The sequence below is a fragment of the Strix uralensis genome, chromosome 3 (genome assembly GCF_047716275.1).
Source record: "Strix uralensis isolate ZFMK-TIS-50842 chromosome 3, bStrUra1, whole genome shotgun sequence".
Classification (NCBI taxonomy): Eukaryota; Metazoa; Chordata; class Aves; order Strigiformes; family Strigidae; genus Strix; species Strix uralensis.
This window is the reverse complement of record NC_133974.1, coordinates 99,400,070-99,422,745: the sequence shown is the minus strand read 5'-3', so window position 1 is coordinate 99,422,745 and position 22,676 is coordinate 99,400,070. Positions and strand designations below refer to the sequence as shown.

Sequence of the window (22,676 nt, the reverse complement as noted above, 5' to 3'; positions counted from 1 at the left end):
GGTGCTTTACCCTTCTCTCAGCACAGAGCTATCTGATACACCTGCAGATTCAGCCGGTATCAACATTGTAATGGTAGCAGGGGAAAGAACAGTGACCCCTCATAAAAGATTTACTGACACCATTCAAAGTGCCCTTTCAATAATAACCGTAGAAAAGTGAGAGACATTTGACTGAGGGTACTGAAAACTCAGATGTTGAAGGATTTTACTACAACTGACAAGTATTTTTAAAACTCACTCAGGCTAAAAGTTTGCTATAAAAGGGTTTAGGTTTTTTGTGTTTGTGGGTGTGGGGGTTTTTTTGTAATGTGAGATATGAGTATTATAAATGGTATTAAATTAACCGTGTCTTCACTAAATATTAAAAAAGCACTTTTATTGCTTGAGTATACACCAGTCACTGCAAACTGAAACATTCTTTATATTATACACTAAAATATTTAAACAGTTATTATATTTATTGCAAAATCTGTCATTTTAGCATATTTCAATGCTCAAAAGCATTGAAATGCTCAAAAGGGAGATGGAAAATCCTGTACAATTCTTAGTGTATGTTTCACTGAAGAATGGGTAGTCGTGTGTGAATATTTTATTTTAACCCTTAGGACGCCTAAGCAAAATAGCAAATTCACAAACATCTAGTCAGTCTAAACTGTCATGAACAGGACAAATAGCAATATTGCTTTAGTGTTTTTGTCATACATATGAATTGTCACTCTATTTTTTTTTACCTTTATGATCATTGTCATACAAAAGTTATATGCAGAGTTTTGGCCAAATCCTGTCTAGGCTTTTGCTTGATCTGCATGCAGACAACACATTCATAAGTTTTCATTGTTTATCACTATAAGTAAGGGTAGTTCAGAATACTTACTAGATGGAAAAGAAGAATTATATATTTGATGGTTGCAGTCAGCCCCTAAGGGATTTAAAAGGAAGACAGTTTTTCTCCCAAACTTCTATAAAATATGTTGGTGATGTTTTTAAAGTCTTGAGAATAAAAAATTATAAAAAATGGCTGAAAGGATGCAATAGTAGGCCGCATGGAATTCAGTTTACCTGTCTAGAAATATCTAAAGGATGCTCCCACATGTCTGTTTTTAAGTTTACTGAAACCATTGAAGTGTCTGTAGTTCATAATATTAAGTTTCTGTAACAGTAATTCATAATGCTGTGTGTTGTGGGGGCAGGCAGGCAAACCCTGGGTTTTGCCTGTGGATAGACATGTAAGCATGTTTTTTCATTGCTAAGCAACAACAGATGAAAAACACATACAACTGTAATTTGGCCACATGTGCCTTTGTTCATCATCCCTTAACTTTGGGAATCTAACTCAAGTGCCTGAGTACAAGTCTGTTTTCTACAGGCTCCCTCCAGTAATGGAGACTGATGCCTGCAGGAGAGCATGCAAGCCACGCAGGATCTGTGCTGCCCTTTCCGTGGGCCACAGCACTTCAGTTAGATGCTCAAGTGAGGTGGGAAACTGGTCTGACGAAACAGCGAGTTTCATGAGTGAAGCCTGTTGAAGGGATAAATTTGCATGGATGCCTCCAAGTACTTGCCAGGGTTGACAATGACTGGTGTAAGTTTTTATGATGGAAGCTTATAAAGTCATGAATAATACAGATCAGGTGAAAAAAGCGTGATTACTTCTGTATTGCCATACGAGAATTAGAGGGCCTCAAATGAAAATGACAGGGATTCAAGTACAAAACAAGAGCAAGGAGATGTTTCTTTATACAGCACAGTAAAACTGTGGTGCTTCCTGCCATGGATGTTGCAGCAATGTAAAGTTTACCACAGTCCACAGAACAACTAGAAAAATCCTCTGGTGACTATTAAAGAGAATTTATCACTAGTGTCTCCTCTCCTCCTCAGGAACTTCCTGAGCCACAACTAAAAATCATGCTGCATTGTTTCCCTAGTCCTGTATTTGTCCTTAGCATGTGTTGCTGGTCAGTGTCCCTTGCAGTCAGGCTGATGCCTGACCTAATAAAACCTAAGAGAAAAGGACCTAAATAAACACAAACACTTTGCTGTTCATGTGAATCCCCAAATGTCAGAAGTTTCATAGAAATAAATTTTATATAACTTTTAACGTTGACAATTGTATGTGTATGTATAGATCTATATGTATGTTTATGTGTGTGTGCATGTATCTATAAAGCAAATTTCTGATCATCAGTCAGGATGAAATCTATGAAATATTTAGTTTCAGTGCTTAAATCAGAAGTCTTCCATTAAATGTCTTGTTTCTTTAGTCCATGGTGTTATGGCAAATTTAGAAAATGAAACAGTTGGTGGAGGTCTGCAAATGGTAATATGTATTCAAATATTATTTTAGACAAAAAAATCTGTTCTAAGAAGGGGAATATCTTTGTTTTATAGGTCTCTGGCCATCTGAAGAAGTGCTGGCTTACTACTGCCTAAAGCACAATGAAATATTCAGGTAGAGTTAAACATAAAAAGATATTTTCCAATCTGTTAGTTTTATTGTACCTGCATGGTAAAGATTGCTATGATTTAAGTCTTCAGATTAAATTTGAAATGTTCAAGGTGAAAGCATGTTGCTCTTAACAAAGAATTCTGAGCTGCCTTTGGGTACTAATATTGCACAGCAAGCTTTCTGCTATATGTCAAAGACTTTTGATTTCCACTCAAGGCGTTTTATTTCACTTTGATTTTTGGGAAACAAAAGTGAAGCTCCAATCGATCAGTACTGATTGTGAAGGTCAGGAAAAACAGAAGACATTCTTTAAACTGACATCTGTTGCAAAAGCAAGCAAAAGTTTACCTGATAAAATACATAATAATCACTGCATATAACAATGGAGGAATTTGCACCTGTATTTAAGTGTTGTGAAACAATTTTGAGACATCCTGCACCATTGTTTTTGTTTTTTCACATTTTCTAAACTTGTAGAAGGCTCTAAAAGGAACACCTAAAAATAAAATCCATCCTGCATCCTCTCTCTTTCCCCTTGAGTATACAGAGCTTTGCACTTGGAAATCCTTGAAGTTTCATTGTCCACAGGATGAATGGGGTGCAAGAAAAGCCATTATAACAATACATTTGGAGGCATAAATTGTGTTCCGAGTGAGGGTGCAAGGCTAATACCAAGTAAACCAGCTTGGACTATACAAAATCCCTCAGTCTGTGTACATGTGGTGTTGGTAAAATAGGGAAGACCAAGCTGTAAGTCCCTGCCCCTTGTAGCAAAGCTGAAAGTGTGTCAGCTGTGAGCTGGTTCCTGCAGCTTGCTCAGACTGCTGTGTGAAATCAAAAACCTGGCACCAAAGCATGTCCTGGTTCATAAAGCCTCATTTCTACTCCATCCGCCACCTGAATGAAGCCCACCCCATTAGGGGAGGCAGCTAACGCACCTCATCTGGTCGCTGCTGCTCCTTCCTCCAAGTTTAGCTGGGCACTGCATTGTGTGACTTTTGCTGATGTAGTGGTGTCCCTGTAGCACTTTGCTGTCCAGCCCCTTGCTGTGGCTCTTCACAGCAAACCTCCCTGTGCTGCTCACTGAAAGGTTATTTTCCGAGTTTGGGTATGCAAGCCTAGATACTCAGAGACAACGATCAGTCAAACTTCCTTGGAGGAAATGGGCAGTTTCACAACCTGATTTCTCAGGATTACGCCCTCTCAACAGTACACTCAGAGTAGAGTTTCTTGGTTTAATTCTCATTGATAAATGTCACTAAATATTGCCTGAGAGGTGGATATGATTTTTAAAATTTGCTAATGAGAGAACTTTGCACTGAATTGAATTATTTATATGTTTGTTTATATGTGTGTATGTATATGCTCATATGTTATATACATACAAATTTGGCTTAAAATGGACTAAAAAAACCCACACTAGATACTTTCTGTGTTTATTTCAATAAATATGACTCTTATAAAGGATTAAATACCTTGTATATCTTATATATATAGCCATGTATAACTTTTAATATATATGACATATATGGTTTAGAAAATATAAAACTTATGGGAGGAAAAACCTATAATCATTCTATTTAAACCACAAACTGCAAATTCCCTACATCTGTTTTATATTCTCGTTGGGTTTGTGTACAGCTTGTTCCTTCGAACCGTGTCCGTCTTTTGTCTCTTGTCCATTAAATAGGACAACTAGACTTTTTTCAAATAAAATTTGTGAAATCTAAGAAAAATAAGTCTATCCTGCCCAGACAGTGAACATTAGTATACAGTCATACAGCCTAGTCTGCTGGCCTCAGTGAACAAAGTATCAGCATTTGTATACTGATACTGATATGGCATCCTAGATGCTTTTTCTAAATACCAGTGTCGAGTGAGTAGGGAGGCAATACTTTCACATAAAAGTAGGTTTTCAAATGTTGGTGCTTTAGAGGACAAGAAAAGGTGCACCAAAAAAAAAAATCGGTTTAGCTGAAATTCCATTTTCTGCCTCTCAATGGGAACATTTCTGCCAGCTGCAACAGTTGCTGCAGATTTAGCTATAAAGCAGCATGTTCCTAAACTGAGGCTCTGCCTTGCCCTAGACGCCGCTTCACGCAGTTTCGACGCGGGGTCAGCACCCCTCCCTCCTTCCCTCCTGGGGCAGGCTGTGGCTCTGGAGGACATTCTTTATACCTCCCCCTGCAAGCTCCCATCCGGCACACTCTCTGCGCCAAATTATATTTCACATGCACGCCTTAATAACAGCACAGTATGGTCTAAGTTAAAAGCAGCCTTTTAGACCATGTATTCAACCCTCTGCTCAGGCTCAGTTTAGGCTCTTGACACTAACTTCGTTTACTTTACTGTGGCTTAACTGTTTGCTGTTCCCATCGTTGTTCATAACAGCATTGTTTGTAGGTCACTTGCAGTTTTAAGTGCTAATTGAAGGATTGAATTTCTTCATGTGTAATTGTTTTGTGGTATACAGCTTGTTTTAAAACTTCTCTTTTTAATATAGAAAGGCTTTTAGGTATAACTATATGGAGAGATATATAAATAATATTAATTTCCCCATTTACTTCTCTAACTGTTTTTGCAAGAATGAATGTGGATTAACATTGTTATCCTTTCCTAACAATTATCTTTCGCTACTCTAGCTAGTTTAGTTCTAAAAGACAGAGCCATTGACAAGGGAAAAAAGGGAACCTTCTCAGATTTTTCAGCTCAGCGGTGGTAATGTTGCACTGAACACTAATGAGGGAACCCCCACTGATTTGCCTGCTTTGTGACTTTTCTATTTCATAATTATTTTTAAAACGCAAAACGACATGAGGTAGCCTAGTCATGTCTCTACAACTTCCTGGTAGCTCAGTTCTTACTGCAGATGGCAATTTGTTCTTGTAACATATATGTCTCTCTGACCATTTTCATCTAATTTGTATGGGTTCTACCATTTCCTTTCTCTCTTTCAGGGACCTTGCTGTGTGTGAGCTAGGGGGTGGCATGACATGCTTGGCTGGGCTCATGGTAGGTCTTTTCTCAATTCCAATCCCATTCAGAGGAAGAAACAAAAGGAAAAATGTTCCAGTGCCTCCAACTGCTGGGTCAGAGAACTGTCAACAGCCTCAGCTGCGGTCAAGCTGCAGAGTCTTGAGAGACCTTCTAGATTGACTTGCTTTCGTATCATATTGATTTTATGGTTGCCTCGATGAGCAGAAACATTTTACCTCCGTGTAGTCAATATCTCTTGTTGTGACATTCCAGGCCACGTACGGTCTGTCTTTCATTGCCATAGCTGAAGCATTTTTTTTTTCAGATTATAGTCCCATTTGCTAAGATACAGGAATAGCCTGGCGAATCACAGTTGGAGCACCATGATATAGCTGCTAATGTTTTGCCTGCATTATTACACCAACAAACATGATCCAGAGCTCTCGGTAATTAGATTCTTTTGAATTAGATTGGCCATTCAGGAGAGTCGTTCACCATTCTCTGGGTTCTGAGTCATGTATTCAGGAGATATTATGTAGCAGTGCAGTGCATTAGACAAGTTTTTATGTCTCTACAAATAAAAGCATATTGTTACACTGATTGGCATTTGACAAACCTGTCGCTCTTATACAATGTGTCGAGGTTACAGCCCAATGTGCGAGCATGTCAAAGCTCACAAAAAAATTACCCTTACAAAGCCATCTGCCTGCAATGCAAAGTTATATGAAGGGCATCAGGCAGTCAGACAGAAGCAAGCTGAAAGGCAGAGTGACAGCCTTGTATGATGGCTCTACTAGATAAACAGAAGCCCGCAAATGAAAGCCTCTCAGAATACCATCATCCGCTGTCACAATGCAATTACGGAACAGAATGATAGCAAGATAGAGGCTCCCGCAAATGGAATGATAAAAGTATTGACTGATTTGATTGAATGATTAAAATAATGCAGACATAAAATGAAAAAAGATTGAAGATTGTTACAGAGAAATAGGTGAGGAAGCATGATACTGAAGGCTTGTCACTCCTGTCTTCACTTCCACACAGACAAGCATATTTGCTCATTGTTTGCTGTGCTCTTTTTTTCAGGTTGCTATTTCTGCAGATGTCAAAGAAGTTCTGTTAACTGATGGAAATGAAAAGGCCATCAAAAGTATCCTTATTCAGATAGAAAACTGGTTTGTTGTGCTCGTTCCTTTTTACTGGCTGAGTAACAATCGATATAAAGACAGACAGCATGGGGTATATTAAGAAAAAGTCCCACATAAGTAATTAAAAAATAGATGTAGAATATCTTGAACAGAGCTACATCTTCCCCCACAATAAATGCCACATTTTCTTCTTTAATTAAAAATGTATGTGTTGGTATAGAGCAAGTACAGTAGTAAATATTTGTCTCATGGGTGAGTGCTGAAAGATTCCTGTGTGTATGCTGCACGTTACAGGAGGTGTAGCAGTGATTCAAATCATTAGCTCCCCTTCACATATTCGTTTTGCAGAAGAACTAGATTTTTTTTTTTTACATTCAGATACTAGACTCCTAAAACATAGCCAGTATTTGTATATTGTCATAGCTTTTCCAGTGTATATTGAAATGTATGGTTTCATTGTTGCTGCTAAGTTATAACTGCCTACAAATTACCCATTTAGTGTGCTTAATCAATTATCAATTTATCATTAGTTCTCTTAACGTAAGATTGCAAAACTCCTCTGTCTCTTGTAGAAAGTATTTTATTATATTTCTTATATTAGAATAAATTGCTATTATGCCCTTCTAATATGAACACATAGTTCAGAAAATTGAACTGGACTTTGGCTAAGCATGAGAATGAGTGAGCATAATTTGTGGCCACATTAAATATCAGCACAGAACAAGTACAGATATATACAGTGAATACTAATAGCCCTTAGAAATTGAGAGGAAAAAAAGGAAGGTATCTATTTGCTTTTGTTCCTTGGTAATCTTTCCATTTGCATTTTAAGGCAGACTAGTTTTTCAGGTTTTGGCCACTGCATCATCAGAATTATTTAGATTTGAGTTTTGTATGTATTTGAGAGCTAATATAATAAGTACTTTGTGAAAAAAATAAGTTAAACTAATTTGTGGTTTAAAAAAAAAGCAGTTGCTGATGACTGTTAAAACAGAAGACATTGCAGTGCAATAATATTAGCTAGTATCTTTAAAAAGACATTCTCAGAGGTAACTGAGGTAACTATAATTTCTTACAACACTTTAACAATTTCATAGGAAAAACAGCCAATCCTAGATCATATCTTTTAAAACTTGAGGGAAGCCTTATAAAAGTCTCCTTTATCTTGAAAATGCAAGATTTCACTTGCATTCCAGGGATTCTTATTTTGTTAAATTCCAGTTTATTATACTCATGTCTTGAGGAGGAAATATTCATTATTGTGTGTATTTTAATCAGCATCACCCCTTCCAATCTTTCTTCTATGTCATTATGAAGATAAAAAATGTGGGAGAAAAAGACTGTTTCAAAACTAACCTAACAAAACAAATCGATGTTTTATAGAAGCATAGGTATTTAACAAAAGGTCATTTTACCCACAGAAAGCTTCAGGTGAGCTCAATAATCATCAAGTCAGCAAATATCTTGCATGGCAGATTCCATAAACATACCTGGACTTTTTTGAAATTTAGAAGTCTTTCATAGCAAGGAAAATTGGCGAGTGCTAAAAGTATTCACTCAGTCTTTGGAATTAAACAAATTAAAGTGCTTTTATTTCTGAAAAGGATACTGTTAATGTCATCTAATTAGCACACCTTAGTTTTTCACAATATGTTTTAAAAATATCTTTTATTTCCAAAAGTCCTACAAGAAGTCTTCATCTGTATTCACTCAGTGAATCCCTTTCAGACAAGCGATTGGTGGAAGGCTCTAACAGGAATTTATTTTTCTTTTTTAACATTTGGTGCTCTGAAGGCTCAGCATTCAAAGTGCTTTTATTGTGTTGGATTTTACAATGGGCTTAATATTAGCAGGGTGCCAAAGTGCAGCAGACTAAGAACTTTACAGTGTAGGTGGAATGTATTCTTAAAAGTGCACATAATAAAATTTATATTGCATTGTATGTGTTTTATGGACTTCAGTAGTAATTTTATGATCTGTCTTATGGTAATTTTCTTTTGCATTCTTTTCTGTAGTGACTAGCTATAACAGAAGTTTAGGCTAGATTTAGATCTCTTTCAGCCACACCAGACTCACTATCAGGAAGAATTTTTAGCGTAATTGGAAATAGTGTTTGGCCCCAAGCACCACAGACTACTAATGATGTATTTCTGCTATTTTTTATTATTGCTGATGGTATTTTTTAATTGTTTAGCATGCCAAATTAAATTAATGTGGGATAAAATACTGTTTTCTTTTCTAGATTCTGCTCTTCAGGAATAGTTAATGCCTAGTATTATGCTTTTTATGTAGGTATTATAGATTAAAATAATCTTGTTTAAAAATTACTGTTTACATCTTCCCTTTAAATTTCTTAGGAAGCTTAAATTACATGCCAGTCATACTATAATATCCAAAAATTACTTTCCAAAAAGTAAAAGTGGTTGTCAACAAAAAAGAAAAAAAATCACTGTCAGAAGCCAGGAAATCACCAAGCAAGCCTGCTAATTATTCTTAATGGGCAAGATGAGCACATTAAGAAACAAATGAATACATCAGTGAGATGTAATTGAAAATCGACCTGGCAATAGTGCATTGCATCTGAGAATCTGCCTTTGTATTATCATCATCATCATAATTATTGTTGGTTTTGTTGTTGTTATTGCTATTCAGTGAGCGTAACTAACAGCTTTGCTTTGTGAACTCTCAAGCTTTTGAGGATTGGATTTTTCTTTTAATTTTTTACATTCTTCATATTACTCTCCATTTCATACTGCCACATGAAGTATTCGCTATGTGTGTTTTCAGTATCTATATCTGGATATGTTATTGAAATATTACAAGTTAAAACAATTTATGAACATGTTAATTTCAAATAATTGTTGTCATTTTCACCATTTCACTGTGAAATATATAGCTATATTTTATATTAATCAATGGTCTTATGCATGAGGTTTATGGAGGTTTTTAAAAGGATATTATGATTTGAGTTATTAGTCCATTTAAAAGACTTCACTCTAACTCATTTTGCTTATCGTGAGCAGATTTTAATTGATTAACAGATCATTTATATTGCAAAATCAATAGAATAAAGACAGATGTTATTGCTTTTGCAGCTCTGTTCAAAACTTTATTGTTGGGGTAGTGTGTTTTATCTAAGTTCTTTCAGGATCATTTAAATAAAGAAAGTATTAAAAAGAAACATATAGATTTTCAAGTGAATAATAAAGATATACACAGGCAAAGTTATCATCCTTCTTTGTAATTTTGGGTGATATGTGTTCAGATACAAATTTTTAAACTTAGGTAATATCTATGACATAATCAGTCATGAACATCAAATTCTATTTCCCCAGAACATCGGAAGCATCTATACTCAGTTTGACGTGGCCAAACCCAAGGATGAGGTTCATTTTTAGTAAAAATTGTCTCCTGTTTCAGAGGGCCTGTGTACCTTCTGTCTTAGCTCTGTTTCACACCATGCACTAGTGACTTGAACTACTGTCTGAAAGCATCAATAATACAAAACATTGTTGCAGTGCACTATAATGGCCATTAAAATATAGTGTATGGATCTTTCAACAGTCCTGGGAAATTTAGGTTAGAAAGGTCATGTTCAGCCTGAATGCCTGAAGACATGGTCTCATAAATTATTTGAAAAAGCTGGTGTTAACATGTTTACAACAATTATTAATAGTTTTACTCAGTTATATAATTTAAGTGCAGTATAGCTAATTTATCAGCGTTACTTCCACCTGTACTTAAAAATAGCATGCTATGCTCATGGAATTATTTATGCCTTCCTTTTGCTTCACAAGTATAGACCATTCATTACTGCTTCTCATTGCATATTGAGGAAAAGATTTAAAAGGCATGTCCAAACTACAGAGATCTGTTTAAAACAGTTTTCTGTCATTTCTAGGTTTTGGCTTCATGAAATACCAGCTGCCTTTTCTTCTACATTGTTTGGATAGAGGCTTTCCTAAAACAACTTTTCTTAAATAGCCAACTGTGTTAGGAAGGCCAATTATGTGATTTCAGCAAAGCAAACACAAAGATACATCAGTGATATTTTAGATTAGCCTGACACTAGTGTTCAATTTTCTTATGAGCACTGGCAAAGAATTCAACATATTTTGTGCACCTAGAAGCATCCTCCTAATTAACATCAGATTTAATGTAACTTAAATAAGAAAGCGGGATCATTGACATCTTTAATAAAAGGTGTCTGTTTAAGATAATTTTTTTATATTTGAGAATGAATCATTCAAATACGTATGGATTCACACTGGATCACATTTAGTATTCTCATAGTTCTCGGTTACTTGCTACACCTTTTCTTTCCGATGTTTTCTCACTAACCACAAATGATTGATTATGAAGGGTATCTTTCTAGGCATAGATGACTGGGCACAGCTTCCCTTGAAACTTTTTATTGACAGCCCTTGCTTTGGCCCACCTGAATGGCTACCCAAGTTTGTGACCTGATCTTACAAACTGAAAGAAGCTGAGACATGAGGCTGAGGCATTGAGACATGAGGCTGAGGAACAGTTGTGGTGCCTATGGGGAAGAAATGGCATTTATTGCTTTGTACTATATTTTGTGGTGGTTCCAAACCATTTTCGGGAAAGCAAATGGACTAGAAACTCCCTTGCGTATAGGTTAAGGTGCTCCTGTTGTGTGTTGGCTTTCACCCAGACAGAGCCAGGAACAAAGGTATGTGTCTTGTGGTAGGGTAGGTGCTCAAAACCCATAAGCCTCCAAAATCTCAGCACTGTGATCTAATGATACAGTCAAAAGCAGCACAAACTAAACTGCACATTAAGTGACCAGGCTAAAAATTTCTGTTCACCGTGCTTGTAATTCTTACATTTGTAAACAAGTTACCTTTAAATGTATATAAGGTATGGGAAGTCTTTTTCAGTTCCCTCTATAGCTACAAGGCTAGCAATTCTTTAAATGAAACAGTGAATAGAGGTAGGCAACAAGAGCAAGTTGCTGCTTAGATATATGGCTTATATGCTGGAGTAGCAATGTAAAATTTATAATTCTGAAAAAAGACTGACTCAGCACAGATTAAAGACATTATGAAGGTATTAACAATGGAAAAAAGTATTTTTTATTATTTTTATTACTGCTGTAGATAATTCTTAACGAATATGCTACAGATGTAAGTGAGATCATCACAAGAAACCAGAATGCAGGAGTATTTAAGGCTCAAAAAGTGTCAAGCTGGTAAGATTCTACTAAAATGTTTTACTGATTCTTGCATGTAATTGTGTATTTAATGTAAGTATGAAATGTATGCAAAAGTGTGAAAGTGTGACCTATACTACTGATGTATATGCAAGTAGGTAAGTGATGCAAGACAGAAATTTGGAAGTATTAAAATAATAATCAGATTTCTTTTTAACATAGCAAATACAGTATGATTAATCTTGGTGACATAACCTCTCTTTCCTTTTAAATTTTTTTTTGCATAAACTGTGTCTCTTCAAGCTGTGGTTTAGTGCATGGTTGAAATTTGGCTGCTTCAGAGTCAACATTACCCATTACTGAATATGAAGCTTGGAACAAATGTACCTAAATCACTGTCAGGTTTCATTTTAAATAGCTCTGAGAATTCAGTGTGGCAACAGATCCCATTTGCCCCTGAGGTAGATGTTGTCGGAGCCTCAATGGGAGGTTTTTTTGGCCATCCTGCCTGTGCAATCAGTATCATGTTGTCACAGCAAGGACAGATGGGGAGCGTGGGAGACAGGCACAACATGCTGGGGCCCTTTTCTCATTGACTGTGTCCTAAGGTGCAGGGCGCACCCAGCATTTTTCTCATTTGTTGTCTCCGAGTTAGCCCCAAAGGCACACTCTGAAGGGTTAGCATTATAGAGGTTCAGAGAATTTGGTTTCAGATCATCTCCAGAGCCCTTCCTGACCTGCCCTGTAACAGGTGGTGCCACTGAGGTTAGCTGTTTTCATTGAGGCATCTCCAGGTACAGTAGAGACGGGAAGCAGCTGAAAATTGGAAGTGTGTTCATCTCTTGCAGAATTTTTAAAGTAAATTGTAAGGTACTTCATATTCGTGGTGTAGGTTTAAGAATTAGAATGTACTTAGAGGTGGCTACCTGAGAGCAAATAGTGCACTCTTATTTGTGTGTCTAAATCTTCTTTTTTTTGGTGATTCTCATTCCAGAAGGGCTCTTAGTCCTTCTCAGAGTGACAAAAGTAGAGCTGAAAAAGGGCTGAGAAAGGCAAGCTGTTACAGCAGAATAAGCTTATTAACATAGAGGGTTAAACCCATACAATTTTAATGGCTATCATTCACATCATTTATCCCTATGCTTATGTAGCCATTCTGTGTGGAGAAGTTCTTTTAAGTGAGCACTTAGGGTTAGAAAAATTCTGCCTTCATTAGGGTGTATGTGCATATAACTTAGAGATATATCTCTGCATCCTAATAAGTGCCTGCCAAGTAGACAAAGGCCACACGGGCCCCAGGAATGGTCTTTCAGGTTCCATGTGCTGCACACTTCTTGTGAGCAGCCTCAAACACTCATCCCTGATGAGGAGAGGCTGTGTGGTACATCCATCCAGAAGCTTAGATTTTGTAGATTACCCATTGCCATCTACTTTGTATGAGATTTCAGATTTCATCCCTTGTCAAGACTTCAAACCTGGTCTTTTAGATATCAATCAAAAGCACATTTTCTACCCTGTCCTCATTTACATTTATCTAATGCTTAAGGTCATTTGTGATCATTTGAGTGTATTTCAGCATATGGAATCAGTGAATAATAGATTTCAGCCTCACGCTGTGAAGAAAGATTGTGTTTTTACAAGACATGATGTTGTTTACTGGGTGTTACTAATCACTAATTAATAAACATATCTAGACATCATCAAATGTTGCATTTTAAGGAGTAAAAATGTCAAGTGTTTAACTTCTTGAGTGCAATAGCATTTGGGGCCTTATTTGCATAAATAAAATAATTAAATTACAAAATAAAGTGAAGTACTATAACAAACGTAAGGCTCATTATAATAAACAACAAAATTTGATTTTTAGTTCTATGTTCTTAAGGTTTTTGCAGATTTGTGTAACAGTGTAAAGTTTTATAAAATAAGTATTCGAATGACTCTCTAATCCCAAAAATAATTATCATCTTGCATTTCTCTATCTTACACACATTAATAGTTGATTTCTTCTTCATTCAAAATTAAGGTTATGCTTTGGTTAGTTATTTGAGAAGTGCTAATGGATGGATCAGTTCTTCAGATGCAGTAACAACACATGATGAAGGCCGAAACAAAGTTGTTTGATCACTTCTCAAGGCCTTGAAGAAACTAAAAGGCTGATATAAAATCTGAAATATTACCATAACCCTGATTCAGTTTTCCTATGACCAAAAACTTTAGTTGTATAATGATAATGGTGAGGAAAAAAAAGCAAGAAAATTTAGTGTTTTGTAGGGAAGAATACAACACTGGCATGCAAAGTGACATTAGGTGACTTCTTTTATGTTGATCAGAGCTTGCAAGCGAATTAATATAGTGATGTATTTAAGTGACTTACTGCAACATTAACTTAGTCTGGAGAAGGCACGTTCCTCACTCTAACATATCATTTAAACAGTGTACAGTCTTGCAACCCTGCACAGTGTCCAGTGCAAAGTTACAAGATTCTTTCCATATGAAAGATAATTCAGAATAGACTCTTCTAACAGCACCTTCATCTCACGTCGACATCTTGTACTCTTTTGCTTGCATATGGAGCAGAAATTATCAGTATGAGAGTCAGTTTGTGACTGTTCCAGACATTTAAGTCTAGACTTGGAAAATATGCCAAAACATGTATGGCGCAAAAAGGAACAATCCAGTATCAGCCAGGAGAAGTTAGATTAGGAAAACCTGCCATACATTTATTTATTTAGATTTATACAAAATACAGTAAATGAGCACTTATCTAGCTCTCTGCCAACTCTTGATTATTGTTTGAAAGTACAGTAATGTAAGCCAAACTGGCAGTTTGTCATATTATGTGTTATAATGTAATAATAGATATTTAGTAAACAGTTTACTTCAGCAGCGGATATACAATTCTATTTTATTTTTAGCTTCCATAAGTATGTTCAGAATTTCTTGCTTATGCTTACTGGAAATAGGTACAGTAATGCCACCAAGTTACTAATAATGACTTGCCATAGTATGGCGAATTATTAAAACCATGGGTTTGATGATTTTTTTTTTCACCGTTCAAAAATTATATATGAATCACATTTTTAACTCCATAACTTAGCATATGAGTTACCCTGATAGCAGTCTTTGTACCATCAACTGTTATTAGTTTGACATGCATTATAGCATTGTTTTGAACATGTCCACTAATGATTAAATTAGCAATAACAAAGTCAAGACATCTCTGCTCTTTTTCTTCTCTTTATTTTAATGTGGAAATCTTCCTGAAGCAGGGGTTTGGGTAGTAGAATTCTGAAAAATTTTTGTTATTACAAATGTTGTGATGGAAAAGCTTTATCAAAGAGGAAAGCTTGCAGTATATTCTAAAGGTTAAGAGACTCTGTCTTACCTACCAGGGAATTTGTTCTTCCCTCAGATTCCCTTGTCTGAGAAGACTGAGTCTGTGTCCTGGTTTAGCCAGGATAGGGTTAAGTTTCCCCAGCAGTGGGGGGGAGCTCTAGCCGGGTTATTCAGATCACATTCTGGCGCCAAAGCGGGACAAGGGGTTACCGCGTGTACTGTGGGATTTGCTCTATTCTCACTGCTGTATTGGTAGATATTTTGCTCTGTTCATTGTTATTACTGTTATTCTTATTGTTATTGTTGTTGTTTGTTGTGTTGCTGTTGCACTGTTGTATTAAACCTCTCCTTATCTCAGCCTCGGGGCTTTGTATTTCACTCCCTTTGTGGGGGAGGGGCAGCAGCCGCGTGGTCTCAGACCCCGGCAGGGGCTAAACCACCACAGTCTGTTAAGAACAAAATTTGTATACTTATTGCTGATATGGGACCTGTGAATTTTAGCCATGGACAAGTCTATTGTTTTGCTAAGAGTTGCCTCAGAGAGATTACATTCCACATAAGAGTGTAAACAAGTACATATAACATCAAGTCAGTGAGAGAAATGCTTGTGGCATGATACAGCCTTTGATTTGATTAGTAATGATGTATCATATACTTTTGTTCAATCTACAGTCAACATTAGAACTCATATCAAGAATGTATGACCATGTGACCAGAAGAGACAATTCCTTCTCCTTAAATGTTAACAGGTTATAATCTTACCCAAGATTTTGGTGTTCCTTACAAATGTAATGAATTTACAAGCTTCCAGGAATAAACCTAAAAAGAAAAAATATTTTTAAAGACTAAATAGCGTCCAGTATAATAGTGGCTGAGGTCCCAATGACAGAGCACTGAACTATATTGTCCTGATTCTGTGCTTATATTGATTACCTCTTTGTAAGTGCCATCATGTGAATATTTTACCTTACTGCAATGTTCTTCAAGTATGACAACTTTCTAACCTTTCTGATTTCGGCTGGTCACGTGACAGGTTCCATCAGCATAGGACAACCGTAATAAAGACTCTCTCTCTATTTTCATTCATCAAACTGATCTGAGTGTTTCTAAATTCAAACTTTTTGAAAACATATTTATTGAACTTCTTGTGTTTGTCACGTTTGTCTGTTTCTTCCAAATACTTTTCCAGTCTCCTCATGTAACACACTTGCATGACAGCATCTATTGGCAAGGGGGAAGCTGCCAAAAGGAACATTTCCTGCTCTTTGGTTAGAAAGAAAAGCCTCCTGGTTCCTGCTCTCTTACTCTGATCACTTTATGTATGTGTGGAAAGAAACAATGAATGGTTTGTCTGTTCATCCCCATTGTGAATTTGTAGCTCTCTATCACAGAAAACTCAACTCAGGTGGAAACCGTTCTGTACTTCTGATCATACTTTCCCAGCTCTGTATCTTTTCTAGTTTCAATCTACTCATTTTCAAATGAGGGTGATCAGTACTGCATTCAAAGTGTGCATAAATGATAGATATGTGTAGTGGAATAATTATGCTTTCTGTTCCTCTTCTAAAAATGTCTAACAGCAATTTGCTTTTTTGACTGCAGTTGAGCACTGAACTAATATTTTCATGACACTGTCTGTCACAACATCAGCTTTCCAGTGTTGGTCAGTTTGGAGACCTTCATTTTCTTTATCAAGCCAGAATTATTTTTCCGGTTGCGCACTTTGCATTTATACACATTGAACTTCCTCTGTCATTTTATTGTCCAGTTACTCAGTTTCATCCTTCTGCAATTCTTCATAGTCTGCTCTTTCCCTTACTATCTCGAATAACTTCTTAACATCAGCAAACGGCCACCTCAGCGCTCATCTCTTGTAAACATGTTGAATAGAACAGGACCTGGGGGGACTCCACTGATTATCTCCCTGCATTGTGAGAACTGACCATTTACTACTACCTTGTTCCCTGTCTTTTGTTCTGTTATTTAGCCATGCCAGGACTCTTCTTCAGTGGCTGTCTACTTTCCATAAATGTTGTTGGTGAGGGGCTTTGCCAATAGCCTTTTGGAATCAGAAGCAGCCTTCCTTTTACAGAAGACAAAAGATAACAAAAAGGCTTCTCTGGTGAAATTATTTTCTTCTACAGTGAACGCTGGTGCAAAGAACTAATTTCACCTCTCTAAAATATTTGTATCCTCTATGAGTGCTCACTCTGTATCCTGATAATCAACTGGCAGGAAGATTTAGAACAAAAGAAAGAGTACACTCATTTTTGGCCTGCCTAATTTTATTATTATATTTAATTTTCCAACTTTGTGATTCTTTCTTCATTGGGGTGTGACTTCAACTTTTGGAGGAATGACATCTTGTTTCTAATAACCTTCTTTACCATTTGGCCATACCAGCTGACTTTCACCAACTCCTATTTCTCCTATTTGTGTATTTCACCCAGTTGTGTTCACTTAATAAAGTTGCAATTTATTTTCAATTACTTTGTAGTTTTGTATGTCTTCTTTATGTGACCAGATAAAAATACATAAAGAGAAAAAATTGAAAAGTTAGAAAGTTTTGTAGAGAGATTTCTATGTGTTTTGAAGAACAGGGAGAAAAGCTAAGTGCTAGCTAGAAGTGCAGCATTGCGTTATTTTAAATAATTCTTGCTCACATCCCTGGATATTATATGATGGTCTCCTCTTAGCTTAAAAAACATACTTTTGGTAAAATTATTCCTCTTGTACTCTCTTGGACTGGACAGAAAAGACCAGGTGGAGACTACTGATATGAGAAAACTTACATCTTCCCAGGTCTTTAAAGGAAGATGTGCGTGATATACTAGAATCAAAGATTACTTGTTTTATTCTAATGCTCTTTTGTGTATCCATCTTTTCAGCCAACTTTTACATTGCTTCCTTGTTCATATTGTTACCATTGTACCGTTGTCTACCCTTCCTTGTCTACCTTGGTTCTACCTTAATAGGCAGTCATTGAGTACATTTTGCACACTTTCAGTAGGCTCTCTCCTTCACAGGTGCTCTCGACTAATCTTTGCCACAGACAGGAAAGTTGGAACAAACTTTACATTTTGACAAAATGATGCTTACAGTGTGTGTTATCTTTGTTTATTTCATAAATATTCAATTAATATTCAGTTATTCAGACGTTAAGCAAGGATACTGAAAATGAATGGGGTTTAGGAAAGAGGCAGAAGAGTGAATAGGGGTCTGGAAATGAGAGAGTTAAAGAGCTCTGTTTACTTAACTTGTCAAAGAAATGACTTGATTGTTAAGAAATGAATTGATTTTGATCTGAAAGTCTCATGTGGGGAAAAAAATCTTTAATAGAAGATCACTCTTTAATCTAGCTTACAAGTACCTAACAAGATGTAGAAATTGAAGCTAGACAAATTCAGTCTAGAAAAAAATGAGATTTGACAGACTGATAATACATTAGAACATCTTTCCATGGGAAGTGGTAGTTTCTTTAGCAGTTAATATGTTTAAATCAAGTTGGATATCTTTCTGAAACACGTATATTAATTTCCTGAGATAGATGGGCTTGATAGAGACATTTGAAGTCTTGGATGTTTATTGTGGTCCCTTCTGTCCTCAGAATTTAAGCACCTGTGAATTACATCTCCGCTGTTTCTCATTTTTCCTCCCATTCAATCCTTCTGGACCTGCCTGGTTCACTTCACATTCTTTGTTTTCATTCTTGTTCCCTTGATTATCCACCCTGTATTCATGGATAGACTATTTTCCATAGAGCAAGAAACTGTCTTTTTTGCCTTTATATTTTTACACAAAACAAACTTTTACAAAGCTTTCATTCACTGATCCTGCCAGTACAGTTGTGCCACATGTGCTTATGCTGTCTTGCATTTTGAAATGATGTGGGGTTTTATACCACATCAGTCTGAATTAGAATGTGAGAACCATCCATTTTGTGCATAATGAACTACATGAACCTTGCTAAAAACAGTAGTCAGTCTTCTAAATAAAGAGTGATTTAGAACGTATTGATGTAATGGAGGGATGTGAAAAGGCAAATTCACAAACATCAGTGGTATTTTTTTATTAATAACATTTTTATACAGAGTATTCTCACTTCTTTTAAAAAAATAGCCACACTTGTGCTGAATGTTGGGCTGTGGTGTGTCTACAAAATGGAAAACTTTATTCTGAAACAGTTGTATTTACATGCAGTGTATTTATTACGTCCCACAAATTTAGTAGCTTTTGATATGCTGCAAATGTGTAAGTGTTAGGACTGTTATTTTTGAAGACAAAACTGTAATGTTCCCATCTGAATTTTAGCAAAATATGTTGTACAGAATAAGAGAGAGAAAATATGTTCTCAGAATAAGGAATAAATAAGGGAAGCACATAACTTTATCATACATTTAAAAAAGGAACTTTTAGGCAGGAAAACCTACATAGAATCATAGAATATCTCAAGTTAGAAGGGACCCATAGTTGGGTTTGGTGTTTTTTCTTCTTTCGTATTACCACATTAATGTGATGAGGTTTCATCCTGAATTGTTGTACCAGACATTGTATAAACACAGAGCAAATAGGCAGTTTGTATTAGAGAATCTATGGTTTAAGACCAGAGATAGATATGGTGAGGAAGGATAATGAGAATAACTGTACTCAGCATGATAGAGTTGGAGGCACAAGAGCAGCCTAGCTTCTTTTCAGTTTTTGTAGGCGCTATTTTAAAGGAGAGTTGCAAGGATAATGGAGTAAGTTTATAAATGTTCGTGGATAACGTAGTGGAAGAAAATTGTAAAAGTGCTTGCTTGAAAAGTTAAGTGGAAGATACAAACTGACATTAGGGCTGATTGAAGAAGGGACTTGTCCTTTCAATATTGAACGAGAGATAAAAAATATGGAAGTGAACTGTTGTGAAGCATTTGGAAAAGAAGACTTGCAACTTACCTGGAGGAGTACAAAGAGAAACGTGACAAGATCAGGGTTGTAAGCAAGAAAAACAATCTTTGCAGCAGCCTACTGAATAAATATTAATAGGGCAAGACTGTATTTTTCAAGAGCAGAGAGAACAGTATTGTGATGTTAAGGTGTAAGTGATGATGACATGGTCAAGAGTTTAAGTTGAGAGAGTAGATAAAAAACTTCTTAGAGATGCTATGCAAAGAGAATAAGCAAAATCTGAACAGAGCTGAGGTATGCAAATACAGAGGAAGGTCTAAGATAAGTCTAGATTACAGAGTGGAATTAATGGTTATGTCCAAAGGGATCAAGGAAAAGGTGGTAACAACAGTGCCTTCTCGTTCTTCAGAGGAGGTGAGCTTCTCACTCACTGAGGCTGTGAAAAACTCTGAGTTGTGAGTCTGGATACACAGTGTGAATCAGAAAAGTGAGTAGTTGGGTTTAGCTTTTATGGATGAGATAGCCCAGAAGTAAAATTCAGAGGAAGAAGAGGTTGAGATGGAACATCGTGAAATTATCAGAAATATGGGAAAGGTTTGAAGATAATCTTTAGAAGAACACATTGAAAAAGCAGTAAGAGACAATTCAAAAAACCCAGAGAGAAAATAGTGGAATTAAAAATTCTAATGAATAGCAAGTTTTTACTGGGCTGAAGAGAGAAGAAAGGTTCAAGAGAGTGAGGATAAAGTGCAGATTTTGAGCCTAGCTGAGAAAAATAATCAGTATACTTTGACGAGTGTAGATAAATGATGTGGAAGTTACTGAAACCTGCAAGGAGATTGTTAGAAGGAAATGTCCATTGGCAATTGTAAATATCACATTCAAACTGCTTAGAAATGTGAGAGGAAAGGTAGAATGGTTGATGTTGAGTACCTGTGGTTGAAAATTTAACCTTGGTCCCTTAAAACCAGGTGTGCACTGTAGGGAATGAGATAATGGATAAGAATACAAAGCAAAGTGAAGCAGTGAAGGTAAGAAAGGCAGGAGGTGAAAGAAGTTGGGGAAATAATAATAATATAAGGAGAAAGATGGGGAAATGATAGCAGGCAAATTTGCAAGACTCCTTAGAGGAGTTGTAATGATAGGTGTACACGTTGCCTCTGTCACTAATTTAAGGTCCATCTTCTTGATCTTTATGCAAAACTGAGGAATCTCAAACAAAGACCAAGGTGAGGAGAAACATCCTGATGATGGCTTTTGTTAATGTGTTAACGAACTTGCTTGGTTAATGTCATAGAAAAAGTCATATAAACCCCCAGACAAAATCTTTTACCTGAACCTGCGTGCTTACCTATGATAATGCTTTTCAAAGACTGAAGCCTAAATTAAAATATGAAAAGAAGAGGTGGGTAGATAGGGGTTCTTGGTAGCTGTTAATCTGCTAAGTGGGACAATTTTTTTTATCTTTATTAAAACTGCTAATACATTTTGAAGCAAGTAAGGCTTTTGTGCCTTTGTCCTTTCTTCTAATTTTGATTTTTTTGTCTTTATCTGCACAACTACTTTTCTGCCAACTTGAGAGCTACTCTAGCCTGTGCCATTCATCACAAGAACATCTCAGAGGGACTTGGAAATGTTTCAAGTTTTAATAATCAGAGACTTAACCTGTTTTTTCTCATGTAAGTTACCTGCCTAGACACACTAGAAAGACAAACACTGAATAACAGAAGTTGAATAATAATAGTAATGAGGAATTTTGCATGAGAAATAAAAACCTGGTAAAATCAGGTCTTTTGTTGTAGATTGCTGAGATACTTTACCAGTCTAAGAAAGAGTGTCGACATTTGTCAGGTTATCCTCCATAAATTAGGATTACTGTACAGGGAAAGTGCAGCCTTGGCTGCTGTAACTATCCTTGCAATATTTGCTCTTTTGTTGTCTTTTTTTTTTCCTTTGAAATACAAGGACGTATTTGGGGGTACATTGGTAGTACTCAAAGTCTCCATTTTCTTCGTTGATCTTTTTGTTCTATTATCATTATAATTCTTTTCGTCTTGACCTAATCACATTTTCTGGCTTGCTTGTCAATTTAAAAGATAAATCAGGGGAAAAAAAAAGAAAAAAATGCTTTCATTGATTGTGTAGTGTGTTGTTTGGGGCTTTTTTAAATGAATTTATTGGTTTAGAATGGTGTAAGGTTGACAGCCTAGGAAACTACTGAAGCATCAGTACATATTTTCTCAGGCTATTTTGATAGTATGCTTTATCCCTGACCTGGAAGAGCCACCTCTGCATGGGAGAGGATAGTTCATTCCCCGTAGCTCATTCAGTCCTTGTCCTTTTTGCTAGGACTACCATCAAGATTGCTAATTATAGTAATAGGTTTGTGACGTGGGTACTTTTCCTCTGAAAACTGGTCAAATTTATTTGATACAGGCCATAAAGCAGGTAATAAACCAGCATAAACCATTAGCAGGTACCAAGTTTCAGCCACCATCAGTTTGACCTAAGTAGTAGCTGAACAGCGCAGTAGTGTTTTTCACTTGCATCCTATTTCTTTTTTTAATGTTCCTGTTGTAGCCAAAAAAGCGCTCCCAAACTATTTTATATTTCCAGTGGGTTTCAGACCATTTTTGGCTGAAACTGAGTTGCTGTTTTCAATGGCAAGAAATTAAACCTGCATGAGTTAAATAACCCAGCACAAAAT

General features: G+C 36.3%; 1 protein-coding gene across 1 annotated transcript in view; it reads left to right on the top strand.

Moving 5' to 3' along the window:
- The window catches only part of CAMKMT (calmodulin-lysine N-methyltransferase), a 222,272-nt gene that overhangs the window by 176,196 nt on the left and 23,400 nt on the right, over positions 1-22,676 (top strand). The window contains exons 4-7 of the mRNA XM_074863564.1: positions 2,389-2,449; positions 5,404-5,458; positions 6,509-6,572; positions 11,719-11,785. Of these exons, the coding sequence (XP_074719665.1) occupies positions 2,389-2,449; positions 5,404-5,458; positions 6,509-6,572; positions 11,719-11,785 (247 nt within the window). The remainder of the gene's footprint in view (positions 1-2,388; positions 2,450-5,403; positions 5,459-6,508; positions 6,573-11,718; positions 11,786-22,676) is intronic.